General features: G+C 39.5%; 1 protein-coding gene across 1 annotated transcript; it reads left to right on the top strand.

Annotated features, from left to right (window-relative positions):
* Positions 1 to 338: 338 nt before the first annotated feature.
* On the top strand, positions 339 to 13,216 carry mlec (malectin). Its single transcript, XM_048210387.1, has 6 exons — positions 339 to 753; positions 1,481 to 1,685; positions 3,679 to 3,857; positions 4,038 to 4,214; positions 8,199 to 8,256; positions 10,472 to 13,216. Exons 2-6 carry the CDS (start codon positions 1,484 to 1,486, stop codon positions 10,711 to 10,713), a joined length of 858 nt encoding a protein of 285 aa, XP_048066344.1. The 5' UTR covers positions 339 to 753; positions 1,481 to 1,483; the 3' UTR covers positions 10,714 to 13,216.
* The last annotated feature ends 535 nt before the right edge of the window (positions 13,217 to 13,751 follow it).

The raw sequence follows: 13,751 nt of genomic DNA, 5'->3' as shown, positions 1-13,751 counted from the left end.
AACCCGCGGACATGACAAACAACCCACGGAATTGGCAACACTGTTAACCTGTTCCGTTCTCCGTCTGCCTAATCCCGCCCACCTTTCGCTGCGTATATACAACGAACCAATGAACTGAAGCCAGCTAATTTATGCGAGGAAGTGAGTGAAAGTTGATACACTTGATTCGCTGTTTCCAGACACTTCCATCGATTGTGATTGGTCAGAGCCTGCCGGACTTGACGAGTCTATTCCTTTCACAAGCAAATCAAGTCGGAAAACCTGTTAGTCGGCTTTGTGTGATTGGCTAATCCTCGCAAAATCCCGCCCCCTCCGGAAACTGACTATCAAGTTAGTGTGCCTCTCCTTACTGTTCCATCCCTTCAACCTGCGCTGCTGACTGCACACATACCCACAGTACTGACGCGGCCCTCCCGGTCAGAAAGTGCTGTGATTTCAGGCGCAAAAAGCCCAAAACAACTGTCCTGAGCAGTACACAAGGGTTGAATAACCACGGTGTGATCATCTATTAAACGAGAGAGCGCACACGCCGTACACAGGGTGCAGATGTGAGGGAATATACCTGCAGACTACAGCTGCCACACTGATGACAGAGCAAGAGGGAAGTCAGTTAGCCAGCTAACCACCCACAGCTAAACTCGACTATCAGGCAGGTAAATGAGCGGAGATCCGGACGGCTCAACAACAGCGTGCAACTCAAGCATCTGAACGGAGCCGGCCGTCCACTACAGAGAGTATTTCGCAGATTGCACAGTAAGAGTGACATAAATATTGCTTTGGGCTGTTCACACATGAAGGGCCATTCTGGACCCTAGGTTATCATTTTCAAATGGTCACAGTGTTCACTGTTCTTCACTCTAGGTTAGCTATTAATCCTGGGGATTTAGGATATTTCACTCATTTGTACTGCCTGGGTTAACCTTCTTATTTGCATATGCATGAAGTCAGTAAAGCCGATTGGACGCGTACAGCCCGAGACGCGCGCGCCCTATTTTAATAACTGCCTGTTTAGCTGTGTAAATGTCGCAAATAATAATAAACACAAATAGTACAGTCTATTAATTTCGTTTGTCGTCACTGTAACACATTTTTCTCTCTCAGACGCTGAAACAGTGCGTGAAAGTTTCTTCAACTGTACAAGGCATATGAATATTTAATGAGTTGAGCTGCGAGGCAGTTTATGATTGGTTGTTTGTTGCTAAACAACGTGCTGTCACATTTTAGCACATCGTCGTTTTACTCAATACACCTTTGGTATTATAATTCGGCTAACCCATTGTTAAAAGTGATGTTGACTCTATTTAAAATTAACCCAGGGTTAAAATTGACCTTTCACCCTAAACCCCCAGGTCAAGCGCAGGGTGAAAAGCGCACGCGAGTGTCAATTCTAGCTCACCGTCTTCTCTAGTGACTTCCTCACATACCGCTTTTCCCGCTTCCCTTTTTCTTTATTCTTTCACTTTTCCTATCGGACTGGTAGGCTATGAGGAGGGTGACATTGCGCTGCGCTGCCCGGCTCGTATTCGCAGCTTTGTGGCTGTTGGTGGAAGTGTGTCGGGCTGAGAGCGGGGCCCCGAGTCTGGCAGAACGAGTCATCTGGGCTGTAAACGCCGGCGGGGACGCGCACACAGACGTGCACGGTATTCATTTCAAAAAAGATCCACTGGAAGGAAGAGTGGGGAAAGGTGAGTACTTGGGATTTTTTTTTCCTCCTGGTTGTCTGCAAAAGAAGGGGTGGCTATTGTTTGTGGCGGTCGGGAATGAATGAATGAATGAAAGTCCATGTCCTGTGTAAAATTCCCTGAAGCAGCATTGTAATGTTTTATGAACGCAATTTTGTGTTGTATTGCTATAATACTTTTTCTTATAATTAAGAAAGTGTTTGAAAACATTACATTTAGTAAAGACTTAAAGTGTTCCACTTGTTCCAAACCTGTATGAATTTCTTTCTTCTGCTGAACACAAAAGAAGATATTTTGAAGAATGTCTGTAACCAAACAGTTGATGGACTTCCAAAGTATTTTTTCCCCATACTATGCAAGTTAAAGGGCTAATTCAACCAAAAATGAAAATAATGTCATTTATTACTCACCCTCATGCCGTTCCACACCCGTAAGACCTTTGTTAATCTTCGGAACACAAATTAAGATATTTTTGATGAAGTCCGATGGCTCAGTGAGGCCTGCATAGAGCAATTTCCTCTCTCAAGATCCATTAATGTACTAAAAACATATTTAAATCAGTTCATGTGAGTACAGTGGTTCAATATTAATATTATAAAGCGATGAGAATATTTTTGGTGCGCCAAAAACACTAAATAACGACTTATATAGTGATGGCCGATTTCAAAACACTGCTTCATGAAGCTTCGGAGCGTTATGATTCTTTTGTGTCGAATCAGCGGTTCGGAGCGCCAGAGTCACGTGATTTTGTCGGTTTGACACGCGAATCAATATTCGACATGCTCCGAAGCTTCATGAAGCAGTGTTTTGAAATCGGCCATCACTATATAAGTCGTTATTTTGGTTTTTTTGGTGCACCAAAAATATTCTCGTCACTTTATAATATTAATATTGAACCACTGTACTCACATGAACTGATTTAAATGTGTTTTTAGTACATTAATGGATCTTGAGAGAGGAAATGTCATTGCTGTGAATGCAGTAGCTGAGCAATCGGATTTCATCATAAATTTGAGTAATTTAGGACATTATTTTCATTTTTGGGTGAACTAACCCTTTAATGGGGCCCATCAGCTGTTTGGTTACCCAAATTCTTCACAATATATCAATTCATACAGGTTTGGAAAAACTTGAGGGTGAGTAAATGATGACAATTTTCATTTCTGAGTGAACTATTCACTTAATTATATTCTTTTAAGGTATATTTTTTTGTATAGTATGTTAAAGTGTGCTTCTTTTTTACAAGCATTTACTCATCCTCATGTCATTCCAAACCTGTATGACACAGTGGAACACAAAAGGCTATATTAAGCAGAAATTTCTCAGTCCACATTCACTCATTAGATGAAAAAAGACAATGGTGAATGGTGACTGACGCATCTTTTGTGTTCCTCCTGATAAAAAGAACATTATTTGGATTTGGAAACTTGAGGGTGAATAAATGACAGAATTGTCATTTGAGTGAACTATCACTTTCAGAATTGCGAAATATTAAATATATTTCTTTTTGTTTTATTACAGTATGATTTTAAATTGTATTAAGAATGTCAATCATACTATATTATGAAGAGAAGGGCTGGTTGTCAGCTCATCTGGCTCGCTAGTAGTTTGTTATTAGAGCTGTGGATCATATCAGGAAGTTCTTGTCACTTGAAGCGTGATGACTATCACTTCCTGAGTCAGATGAGAAATGCAGTGCGCACATGTCAGGGCCTGTATAGTCCATTTTAAAGCTCTGTAAAGACGTTTTTTGTCACATTATTTCACATTATTGCATCAGTGTCGCTAGATAATGACCAGTATTATAAATGTGGTGCTTAATTTTCCATTCAGCTCTTCGTTGGCTATAAATAGATATTGGAATGAAAATGAGGAATCTTTGTGGAAACCTTAATCTGGTTTGACATGTGCTCAGCATGTTATAAAAACACAAAATGGCACTTAAACTTGCACCCAAACTCACAATTTGGCTCTTTTTTTCCCCACTTTTCTCCAGCATCAGACTATGGTGTCCGTCTGCCTATCCTGCGCTCCAGCCCGGAGGATCAGATTCTCTACCAGACAGAGCGATATAATGAGGATACATTCGGTTATGAAGTACCCATCAAAGAAGAAGGAGACTACATATTGGTCATGAAATATGCGGAGGTTTACTTTGCTCAGTCTCAGCAAAAGGTGTGAATTTTGCTCACTGTCACAGCGCATACAATAACTCTTGGTAGTCGATATTCAAATGTGGTGATGTTTAATAATTCATGATATTCCAGGGTATCTATTTCATAGTTTTCCCTCATCTCTTTCTCTCTTCTGTTTTCTTTTGTTGTCTTTTGAAACCCTTTTGTTCGCTTTTCCCAGGTTTTTGATGTGCGTTTAAATGGCCATGTTGTGGTGAAGGATCTGGATATCTTTGACCGTGTGGGTCACAGCACAGCTCATGATGAAATAGTGCCATTCTCGATAAAAAGAGGAAAACTGAGTGTGCACGGTGAAGTTTCCACTTTTAATGGGAAACTCACGGTAGAGTTTGTTAAGGTAAGAGTCACTTTATGTTTTCCTATTGCCTATATAGATCTCAAGAGTAAGGATGGTCTGCTGGTCAGTGTGAGAAAGTTTTGAGTCAGTTGACTGATCCTTTAACTTGCCCTTTCGAGGGGTTGCTGCTGTGTCAATAGATATGTTTCCACATCCACCTATTTTTATGTGCATTTTGGGGTTTTGCATTAAAAAAAACGCTGGATGGAAACACCAAGATGTGCCCATAAAAAAAAACGTATGTGCTCATTTGAGGCAGATAAAATTTTTATCTGATAAGAAGACTAACCAGTGGATCAGTTTCATTGCACAGCATCTCAAATGTTGATTTGATCAATCTGAAATGCCTGTGCCAAAGTCTGTCATCAGAATAATTTGGTATGACCTCCCAGAAGCGTCTCGCATGATTGCATTCCCAAACACCAGGCATCCGAAGGCAAGATAACATGACAGCGTTTATTGAGTTTCATCTGCGCTCTCTGAGACTCCAGTCATTTATGATGCAGGAAAAAGAGCCACAGTTTTTTTTCTACAATTGCAGCAACTTCCATTATGTGACATTACAATTTTGCAAATTCTTTAATGGCAACACAGCTATTGAAAATTTCACATTAATTGATCTTGTATATCCATTATCCATGTCTTGGTTTCCACTTTAACTTCATTGTTGTTGCAAGATCTGCCAGGTTTTGTTAGGCTTGGTCGACCAAGATTTTATTAGTCGGTTAGTTACAGAAAACTCCACAGGATGTGACAAAGTCACGCAGTCAGTGAGGGAGAGATTGTTAATGGCATTCATCGACCTCAAATATGGCTTATCATTTGAAACATGTAAGTAGTAGCAACTTTACAAATCCGCTCGCTGTTAGCCTTGTCCTAGATAAATGTGCGCTATTATTCGGCACATATCCAAGTGTTTGTGTGGAGAGCGCGCTTACTGCATGACATGGAGGTGCCGGTGCGTTCACTTACATTTAACTTAAAGGGGTGGTTCAGTGTTTTTTTTTCTAGGCTTGATTGTGTTTTTGGGGCACAGTTAAAGGTCCCGTTCTTCGTGATCCCATGTTTCAAACTTTAGTTAGTGTGTAATGTTGTTGTTAGAGTATAAATAAAATCTGTAAAATTTTAAAGCTCAAAGTTCAATGCCAAGCGAGATATTTTATTTAACAGAAGTCGCCTACATCGAACGGCCAGTTTGGACTACATCAAAGACTATAGAATAACACAAGACGTGTCACTCGTATTGTTTTGAATGGGAGAAAGTGTAACGCGCAATATGGCGGAATAAGTCCCGCCTTCTAAATAAGAGCCAATTGCCGACTGGTAAAGTCATCGCGTCACTTCAGCGGCCGTTAGAAGCTCCGGTTTCTATAGAAACAGTCAGACGCGCGCCTCTGAAGAGACGCGCATTTAGGTCTGCGCATGCGCATTAGCTTGATCCAGCCTAAAAAATACCGTTTTTGTCATGATTCGAGCATTTAGAAACTAAATTTATGAGCCGGTTGTTGTTAGATTTCATTGGTGATTTCATGCATCTCCGCGTTATGGTAAGAGGCGTGACCTTTCCGGGCAAGGTTCGCTAATCTGCTGTCGAATCACAACACAGGAACCGCTGGCACAATCAGAACTCGTTACGTATTTCTGAAGGAGGGACTTCATAGAACAAGGAAGTCATCAGCCCGTTTTTATGACAGTGGAAACAGCGGTATACAGATAAGTAAATTATGTGAAAAATACTGTGTTTTTTTACACGTGAAACATGAACACATGTTATATTGCACACTATAAACACAATCAAAGCTTCAAAAAAAACACGAAAAATGGGACCTTTAACATGTCTTAATGCTTCGTTTTTTTGAAAATGCTGTATTTTCATATATTTTAGCTTTATTCTACACCTCTGTTTCCACTGTCATATGAACTGCTCGTTTGACTTGACTCAGATTGGTTAGCGGGCCCAGTGTAATCCAGAGCCATCGTGATTCGCTGAAGCGTCCGGAAACGCCACGCCCCTTACCATCCCTTGCTTAAGTGAAAATGTAAATAATAGCGCATATTGCTGTATTAAATTGAGCCCGAATCAGACCCAGATGAAGAGGCTCAGGCAGAACCTTGCAATCACGGCTTTTAAAGGACGTTTATGAATGGTATTTCATTTAGTATTTGTGTCAAAGTGTTTAGATATGCTGTCACTGCTGTTTGTTTGCTTTCAATATACAGTTTTATCCTGATTAAAGCTTTACTGTAGCTAGGGCTGACCGATGTATCGCATGCGATTGTCACGCGCATTTCGTCAGTAAAGCCGGTTCATATCGCAGATGAATCGCCTTCGATAATGAACGCGATATTGCGTAGCTTGTCAGTGATCTACGGCTCTGTCTATTAAATGCTGCTCCATTTGAAAGCAGGTGATGGTGATTTAGCGGTAATCAGGGAACCGGCTTTACTGACGAAATGCACAATATCTCAACAATATCTCCGTTTGCATTAAATATTCAGCGCTGTAACTTTGCAGATACTGTTTATGCTCAAGCAGCAACATTACACACTAACTAAAGTTAAAAAAAGTGAAATCGCATTGAACCACCCCTTTAAAATACTCTTATTTTAGTCATAGAGATAAGAGTAATGCAAGCTGTAAAGGGTCTACTTTTCTGTAAACTCAAAATAACAGAAAAACGTTGTACTTTTGTAAAATAATGAAAACAATCAGGATGCACTTTCTGCTGTCTCGGTCTCAGTGAACCTGAGCACGTAACAAACATGAAGCAGATACCTGCCTCATGGACACAAGAAATATATCTAATAGAAAGCGTGAATGTCTACTTTTAAATTAACCAATTCAAATGAAAAATAAATATTCTCAGATTATGTAATCTGTATGAAACATGCATATATATGCACGTCCACTACTGCGGAGATGACGAATCAGCATCATTGACTTAAATGTTTAGACAGTCTCCTTTGGTCTTTCATGACACACTCATAATCATTATGTGTGCCGATGCGCTGCTGCAAGCTTTATGCGTGTGCCCGAGCGCTGATTATATACATTTTGTTCAGGATTCTTTGATTTCCTGTCTCTTTTGATCAGTTTAATGCTGCATTTTTAAAAGTATTAATTTCTTTAAAAAAAAAAAATTTACTGACCCCAAACTTTTGAAGTAGTGTAGATTAATCAATCCATCCAGATATTTTTCACATGAACATAATGCAAGTTAGTCAATGGTTTCCGCTTCAGCGCCGTAGAATCCCTAAAAGCAACCATAACTCTTTCTGTGATGGCTATGCAGTCATCCTTTTATTGAATAAAGAAGACACTGATCAATTAAATAAGCCTTGTTATTTATTTTCCTTTTTCCTAAAGAAACATTGATTGAATATTGTGATGTAGTTATCCAGTTAAACACACTTAGAAGCTTAGAATTTCCAAGAAGACAAATTCTGTCAAAACGAATTGTCTCTTGGAGCGTGTTTTTGTTCCCATAGTGTAATTTAATTGATTATTTGTGAGCTGCTCCTTTTTTCTTAAGTAAACAACAAATGGTTTTGGCTTTGCAGCGATTAGTCTCTGAGGAATCGTGTACATTGAGCATGACAGAAATCCACAGGGAAGATGACATTAATGGATGTTAGGATGTAACACGCATTAGCTTGTCTGTCAGTCACCGGATAAAGCCTCTCATTCTTAAAATTAATCATTTTGATGCTTTTGCACCTGGCGGTATGCATTGCTTTGACAAATTGTGTCTGAACTGTTCAGCAAACTCTACTTTGATTGGGTTGGGTATTTGTATTCAGTTTTGAGGTTCGAAACCTATGGGGCAGAGAGCCGCAGGACTGACCTTGCCTTTTATTCACTGTTAGAAACTCTGCCGGCCACAGAATATACTAGAATGAATTTGCATATTTTCTCCATGTGTTTGCATGCATTTATACACTGTAAGCAGTGAACCCTAATCTATCTGTCTCTTGTGTCCACAGGGTTACTATGACAACCCAAAGATATGTGCACTATATGTGATGAAGGGCAAGCTAGAGGGTAAGATGGATCCCTGGGATTGGTTGGGTTAAAAGTTGTCCCTCTCTTAGGGCTCTAAGATTTTCATAATGTGGAAATTGCTGATGGAACCGTGGAATCATAAAAATGGAATTTACAGTATAACGTGTAATCTCATGGAATTTGGCAAATTTTGGATGAATAAATCAAACGTAGGGATATACGCTTAAATCATGGTATGTAGGACTAGTGTCTGTGAATATTAAAGCGCAAAAGGCGCTATATAAATAAAGTGTCTCTTTGCGAACAAGTACTGCTGTTTATTCATACTTATTATATTAACTTTATTATTAAGGTGTTTCATAATTCTTCTTCCATAATTTATTTTTAAGAATAAATCATAAATACAGAAAAATTAGAACAGACAACACAGAATTTCTGGGGCTTAAATAACATTTCATATGGCCCTATCATTGTACAAATTTGGCTAAATTATTAAATAAAGTTTATTAATTCTCTTGATTAGACATTCTTTTTGATGTATTAATTTAATTTAAACCATTAAAAAACCCCAGAAAATAACAATATGGAATTTGGGGAAAAAAAAACAGAATTTGGGAAAAAAAATAAAACTGTTGTCGTACTAGGACCCTTAAAATTATTATTATTTTTTTTTTAAACATTTAATAAATTGTTAAATTGTGTACGTTTCATGATTTCAAGTAATTGTACAATTTTGACTATTAAAATTTTATTTAACCATTACACGGAACCTATAAAAATTAAAGTGGAATGAAATGGAATAAAACAGAATTTGGGGAAAATTAAAACTCATTTCAGAGGGCCCTACTCTCTTTCTTTGTATTACCTCTGTTGTATCCTTAAAGGGTTAGTTCACCCAAAAATGAAATTTCTGTTATTAATTACTCACCCTCATGTTGTCCCAAACCTGTAAGACCATTGTTCATCTTTGGAACACAAATTAAGATATTTTTGATGAAATCTGAGGTTATCCAAACCACACATAGGCAGCAACGTCATTGCACTTTTTGATGTCCAGAAAGGTAGTAAAAACATCATTAAAATAGTCAACGTGACTACAGGGGTTCAACCTTAATGTTATGACGCGACGAGAATTCTGAGCCGGCGCTCGGACGTAAACGTGGAAGCCTGCACTGCATTCACTATTTGTTAAATCGTTATATAAAGTCATTATTTTTGTTTTGTTTTTGTGCACAAAAAGTATTCCCGCCGCTTCATAACATTAAAATTGAACCACTGCAGTCATGTTGGCTATTTTAACTATTACCCCTTTTCCACCAAGGCAGTTTGAGTGCTGGTTCGGAGCCAGAGCATAGTTTCAAATCAGTTCTTTGTCTTTCGACACACAAAGCACCAGCTCCGAACCAGGAAAAGTGGTTCGTAAGTAGCACTAAAACATTGCTGGGCTAGAAGTAGGAACCGCTTGCGTCAGGGGCTGGGGGCAGGGTTACCGTGACCAACAAGAAACTTGAGAACACCATTTTTGAAATAGCAGCTAATCGAGCTAATAGCAGCTCGATTGTAATCTCCGTCTATATACAAATTACGGCGAGCTGTGTTTAGATGCCGATGTAGGTTCGCAAAGCCATGAGCATCAACAGTATTTTAACATCCACGATTGTTGATAGAAGGCTTGTTCGAGATGCATTGGAGCAGCGCGGACCGATTCGGCGGGTGCCGCGGATCCGCGGGAGCGTTTGTAGAGCATACGACTCCTTGTGCTTTTGGATCGTTCTTGCGGAGCTTTGATGTCATGCGCCGATCGTTATGCGAGAAGCCGATGCATCTCAAATATGCTGTGAAATATGAGATGTATACAGTGACTTAAGTGACCTGGCTCTGTGCTGCTCTCTAGCCTGTGGAAAGGCAAACCGGCTCTTAGAAGGCTCGTCAGTTGAACCAACTCCGAAGTGGCACTAGCACTAGCTCTGAACTAGCACCCGGTTCGTGCTGGTGGAAAGGGGGTATATGTCTTTACTACCTTTCTGGACCTCAAACGGTGCAATGACGTTGCTGCCTGTGTGTGGTTCAGATACCCTCGGATTTCATCAAAAATATCTTAATTTGTGTAAGTTAATTTGGGTAAGTAAGTAATGACAATTTCATTTTTGGGTGAACTAACCCTTTAATCAAGTGCCATCCTGCTTTTATTTTTTTATTTTTTTTAATCTTTTTTGTACTTTGTTCTCCTAACAACCTCTGGTTTGTTTCTCAGATGTGCCAAAACTACAGCCACATCCTGGACTGGAAAAGAGAGAGGAAGAGGAGGAGGAAGAAGAGGAGGGGGAGGGTACAGAAGGCGAAAAGAAGAGCGCCTCCACCTCTCCCAAGAATCCGGTTCGGTCCGGGCCGCGCACCCCCAACCCATACGCCACTGACAACAGCAGCCTGATGTTCCCTATACTCGTGGCATTCGGGGTCTTCATCCCAACCCTCTTCTGCCTCTGCCGCCTTTGAGGGGAACAAGTGAACGCGAGGGAGAAAGAGGAGAAAGGACAGACATCAGGCTGTGGAGGGGTGGGGGGAGGGGCACAACGAGGGACGCACAGCCGTGGGGACAGGCAGAAATATAGACTGACATCACAACAGATAGAGAAAGAGAGCATGAGGGACATGCAGAAACGAGGAGGTTTCAGATATTGCTGGTTTTTGAAAGAGGTGATCCGGAGAATACGTGGATTTTGAATGCAAGTTCATTTTTTGTGTGTGTTTGTGCTTGTGTTTTGTACACACTTAATACCAATTTTAGTTCGAGGAGATCCGAGAGGTACCGATTAAATGCACGCACACATCTGCGGCAGGACTAACCACTTTACAAACCTGGTTTGTCTGGTCTAGCAGGAGATACTGAGGAATTGTTGAGGACACTCCTAGATCACGTGTCCCAACTAATGGAAAGTTATTGGCTAGGAGCTTCTTCTGATCAGCTGTGGCATTGATCTGCTGTTTTTTTTTTTTGGTGTGGGTGGGGGGGGGGGGGTGTCTCTGGTGGGAGGCAGAAATGGTACAAGAATTTTCAGAACCCTTTTTGACACTTTTATTATTGAGTTAATGCATCTAAACCTCAGTGGCGAATCATAAAGCGTTTTTTTTTTTTTTTTTTTTTTTTAAGTAATTTGAGACCTAGGTTTCTACTTACCTCACTTTTTATTTCCCTCACACTCATACAAGCTTCTCTCATTCATTTCCTGCAGCTTCTTTCATTGTTTGATTTAAAAAGCATATATATCCCATTCCTCAATATCATGTTTTCAGACAACGCCAACACGTATTTGAATCTCCAGCTGCACAAAGGAGATCTAAATGATTTTTTTTCCATTTAAAGGGACATTTTTGTCTCGTAACTGCATGCATTCTGTATTAAATAAAACATAATGATTTTGTATTGAAAGAAAGCATAATTGTTTCCCTTTCTAGGTGGGAACTTGAGTTTGTAACAAAGAGGGTCTTTAATACACTGGCCATTGGGTTCCAGAAACTTTAAGATTGTATTAGACTAAAGTGTCAAATACCCTTTTCTCCACTCTCATTGGTACATGATGTGTCTGGGATAGCATTTTATTGGTTAATGTAATTAATGGCATCTTAATTTTAACATTGCAAGGGCTCGGTCCCCTATTACACGGTGTGTAGAAGAAAGATAGATGCCCAGTTTAGTTTCAACCATACAGGCCGTTTTTAACAATGCCGCCAAAGATTCTTGGATTAGCGTTACACAAAACCGCCAGAATGCTTGTGGTAGAAGAATTCAACAGATACATGCCTGCCATACACTGTGAAGTATGGATGCAGAAGCTGGAATTTTGTACTTAAGATGGCAAAGTTCAGTGCTGTCATTTAGCTTATGTTGAGTGAACATTTGCATTCCGTCTCATCCATCGTTCTTTTTCTCAGCATGTTCTGGTATACTTTTGTCACGTCTTGCTATTTATTTATTTTTTTTTCCCCCTCTGGATCCTTGGCTGCATCTCGTTTCTTTTTCCCTTAATTTGTTTTCTCGTAATGCTACTTTGTGTTCCGCTCAAGCAAGCTTGCCTTAAAATGTGATTTCGTGTGCTATCAAGAGACCAACTCTCACACTGCTGAAACATCAGACCACGATCGAGCGCTCATGCCACTGTGCTGTCTGACGTGCGAGCGCCACCTGTCAGTTTGACCCCGTCTCTTTTGTGAACTTCTTATAACTTATCTTGGCCTTCATCTTCTCAGAAGGAGTTGGATGAGAGGGGAGGTTTTGCCTTGGTTTGTTGTTGTTTTTTGTTTTGTTTTTTTTTTAAATCGGAAACAATCATAAAAACATTGAGGCAACTTTTTCATTTATCGGAGTTGCACAAAGTTGATTATCTTCGCCAAAGTCGTTTTCTTTTCTTTTACACGGTGCATGTGTATATAAGGTACTTGCTTTGTTGTGCCATACGGTTCTTTTTCTCTTCAGAATATTGTTTTTTTTGTTTTGTTTTTTTTTTCATGTAATTACTATTGGGGTGTCTGGGTTTTTAAATATCTGGCCTAGTGGAGGAATGGCCTTAAATAGTTTGGTTGTGGATGTGGTCTAGATAATGACAGTGATTCGCAACCACATAGACACACTGACCGATCGTCAGAAAGAGCTTGAATCGTATGGAGGTTAGTTAATTTACAGTTGGGGTTTTTTACGTTGTATAATTTAAGCAAAAGGAAATGGGTTGAATATTAAAAATATTGAAAGACATTATTTTCCAGGAAGTAAGTAGTTGATTTTTATTTCCTCAGGATCTTTTGAATTTATTTTTATTTTTTATGATGGATCTTTTACTAGTGTGAAATATTGCACTGCCTGGTGTTGTTTTAAAAGCATTTTTTGTTTGTTTGTTTGTTTGTTTGTTTGTTTGTTTGTGTGATTTTCTTTTCTTTTTGTTATGCATTGTGTACTTTTTGATTCCTTGTTGCCTTAAATTTGAATACATCCTCATGTGCTTTACCATTTTGTGCTCTCTGATCTTTATTTCTTTAGGTTGAGTTATTGCATGGTTGTTGAGTTTTTCATTGTTTTGTCATCTGAAAACCCGTACAGTTGTGTTCAGTTTGTCCTGCGCATACGCAAATTCTTGGACAATAGCCAAAGACCACATGGAGGCCTTTCATTGTGCACTCCTTCATGAAGAGCTCATGTGTATGACCCCATCCATGCCACACAAACTGCTGCGTTTATGAGGGATGTAGTTTCTGTTAATGTTAGTCATGTTAAATACCTGTCCCCTGTTTAGCCTCCTCCCTCAGAACTGAATGAACTGGTGAAATAGTATAGGAATGGATACCCCCCCCCCCCACACACACACACACACTGTCTTTAGAGAAGGTTTCTGAAGTAGGAACTGCAAATTATTGCTGTTTCTTTTTAATAAATGTGCTATTTTATCTAACTGGCCTTGAGGGTATTTTTAATGAGGTCATTTTCCTGGTTTCATTAATTCCTAAGTCAGTTAACAATTATAGTTCAGGTTGAGATTATAAAC

This window comes from Megalobrama amblycephala, linkage group LG12 (genome assembly GCF_018812025.1).
Source record: "Megalobrama amblycephala isolate DHTTF-2021 linkage group LG12, ASM1881202v1, whole genome shotgun sequence".
Classification (NCBI taxonomy): Eukaryota; Metazoa; Chordata; class Actinopteri; order Cypriniformes; family Xenocyprididae; genus Megalobrama; species Megalobrama amblycephala.
This window is presented reverse-complemented; position numbering and strand designations above follow the sequence as displayed.

Excerpts from the sequence above, each read along its gene's own strand:
- mlec (XM_048210387.1), top strand. The coding sequence starts at position 1,484 with ATGAGGAGGGTGACATTGCGCTGCGCTGCCCGGCTCGTATTCGCAGCT. Across the intron at positions 4,215-8,198 it reads TCACGGTAGAGTTTGTTAAG|GGTTACTATGACAACCCAAA; the intron begins GTAAGAGTCACT and ends TTGTGTCCACAG. Across the intron at positions 8,257-10,471 it reads GATGAAGGGCAAGCTAGAGG|ATGTGCCAAAACTACAGCCA; the intron begins GTAAGATGGATC and ends TTTGTTTCTCAG.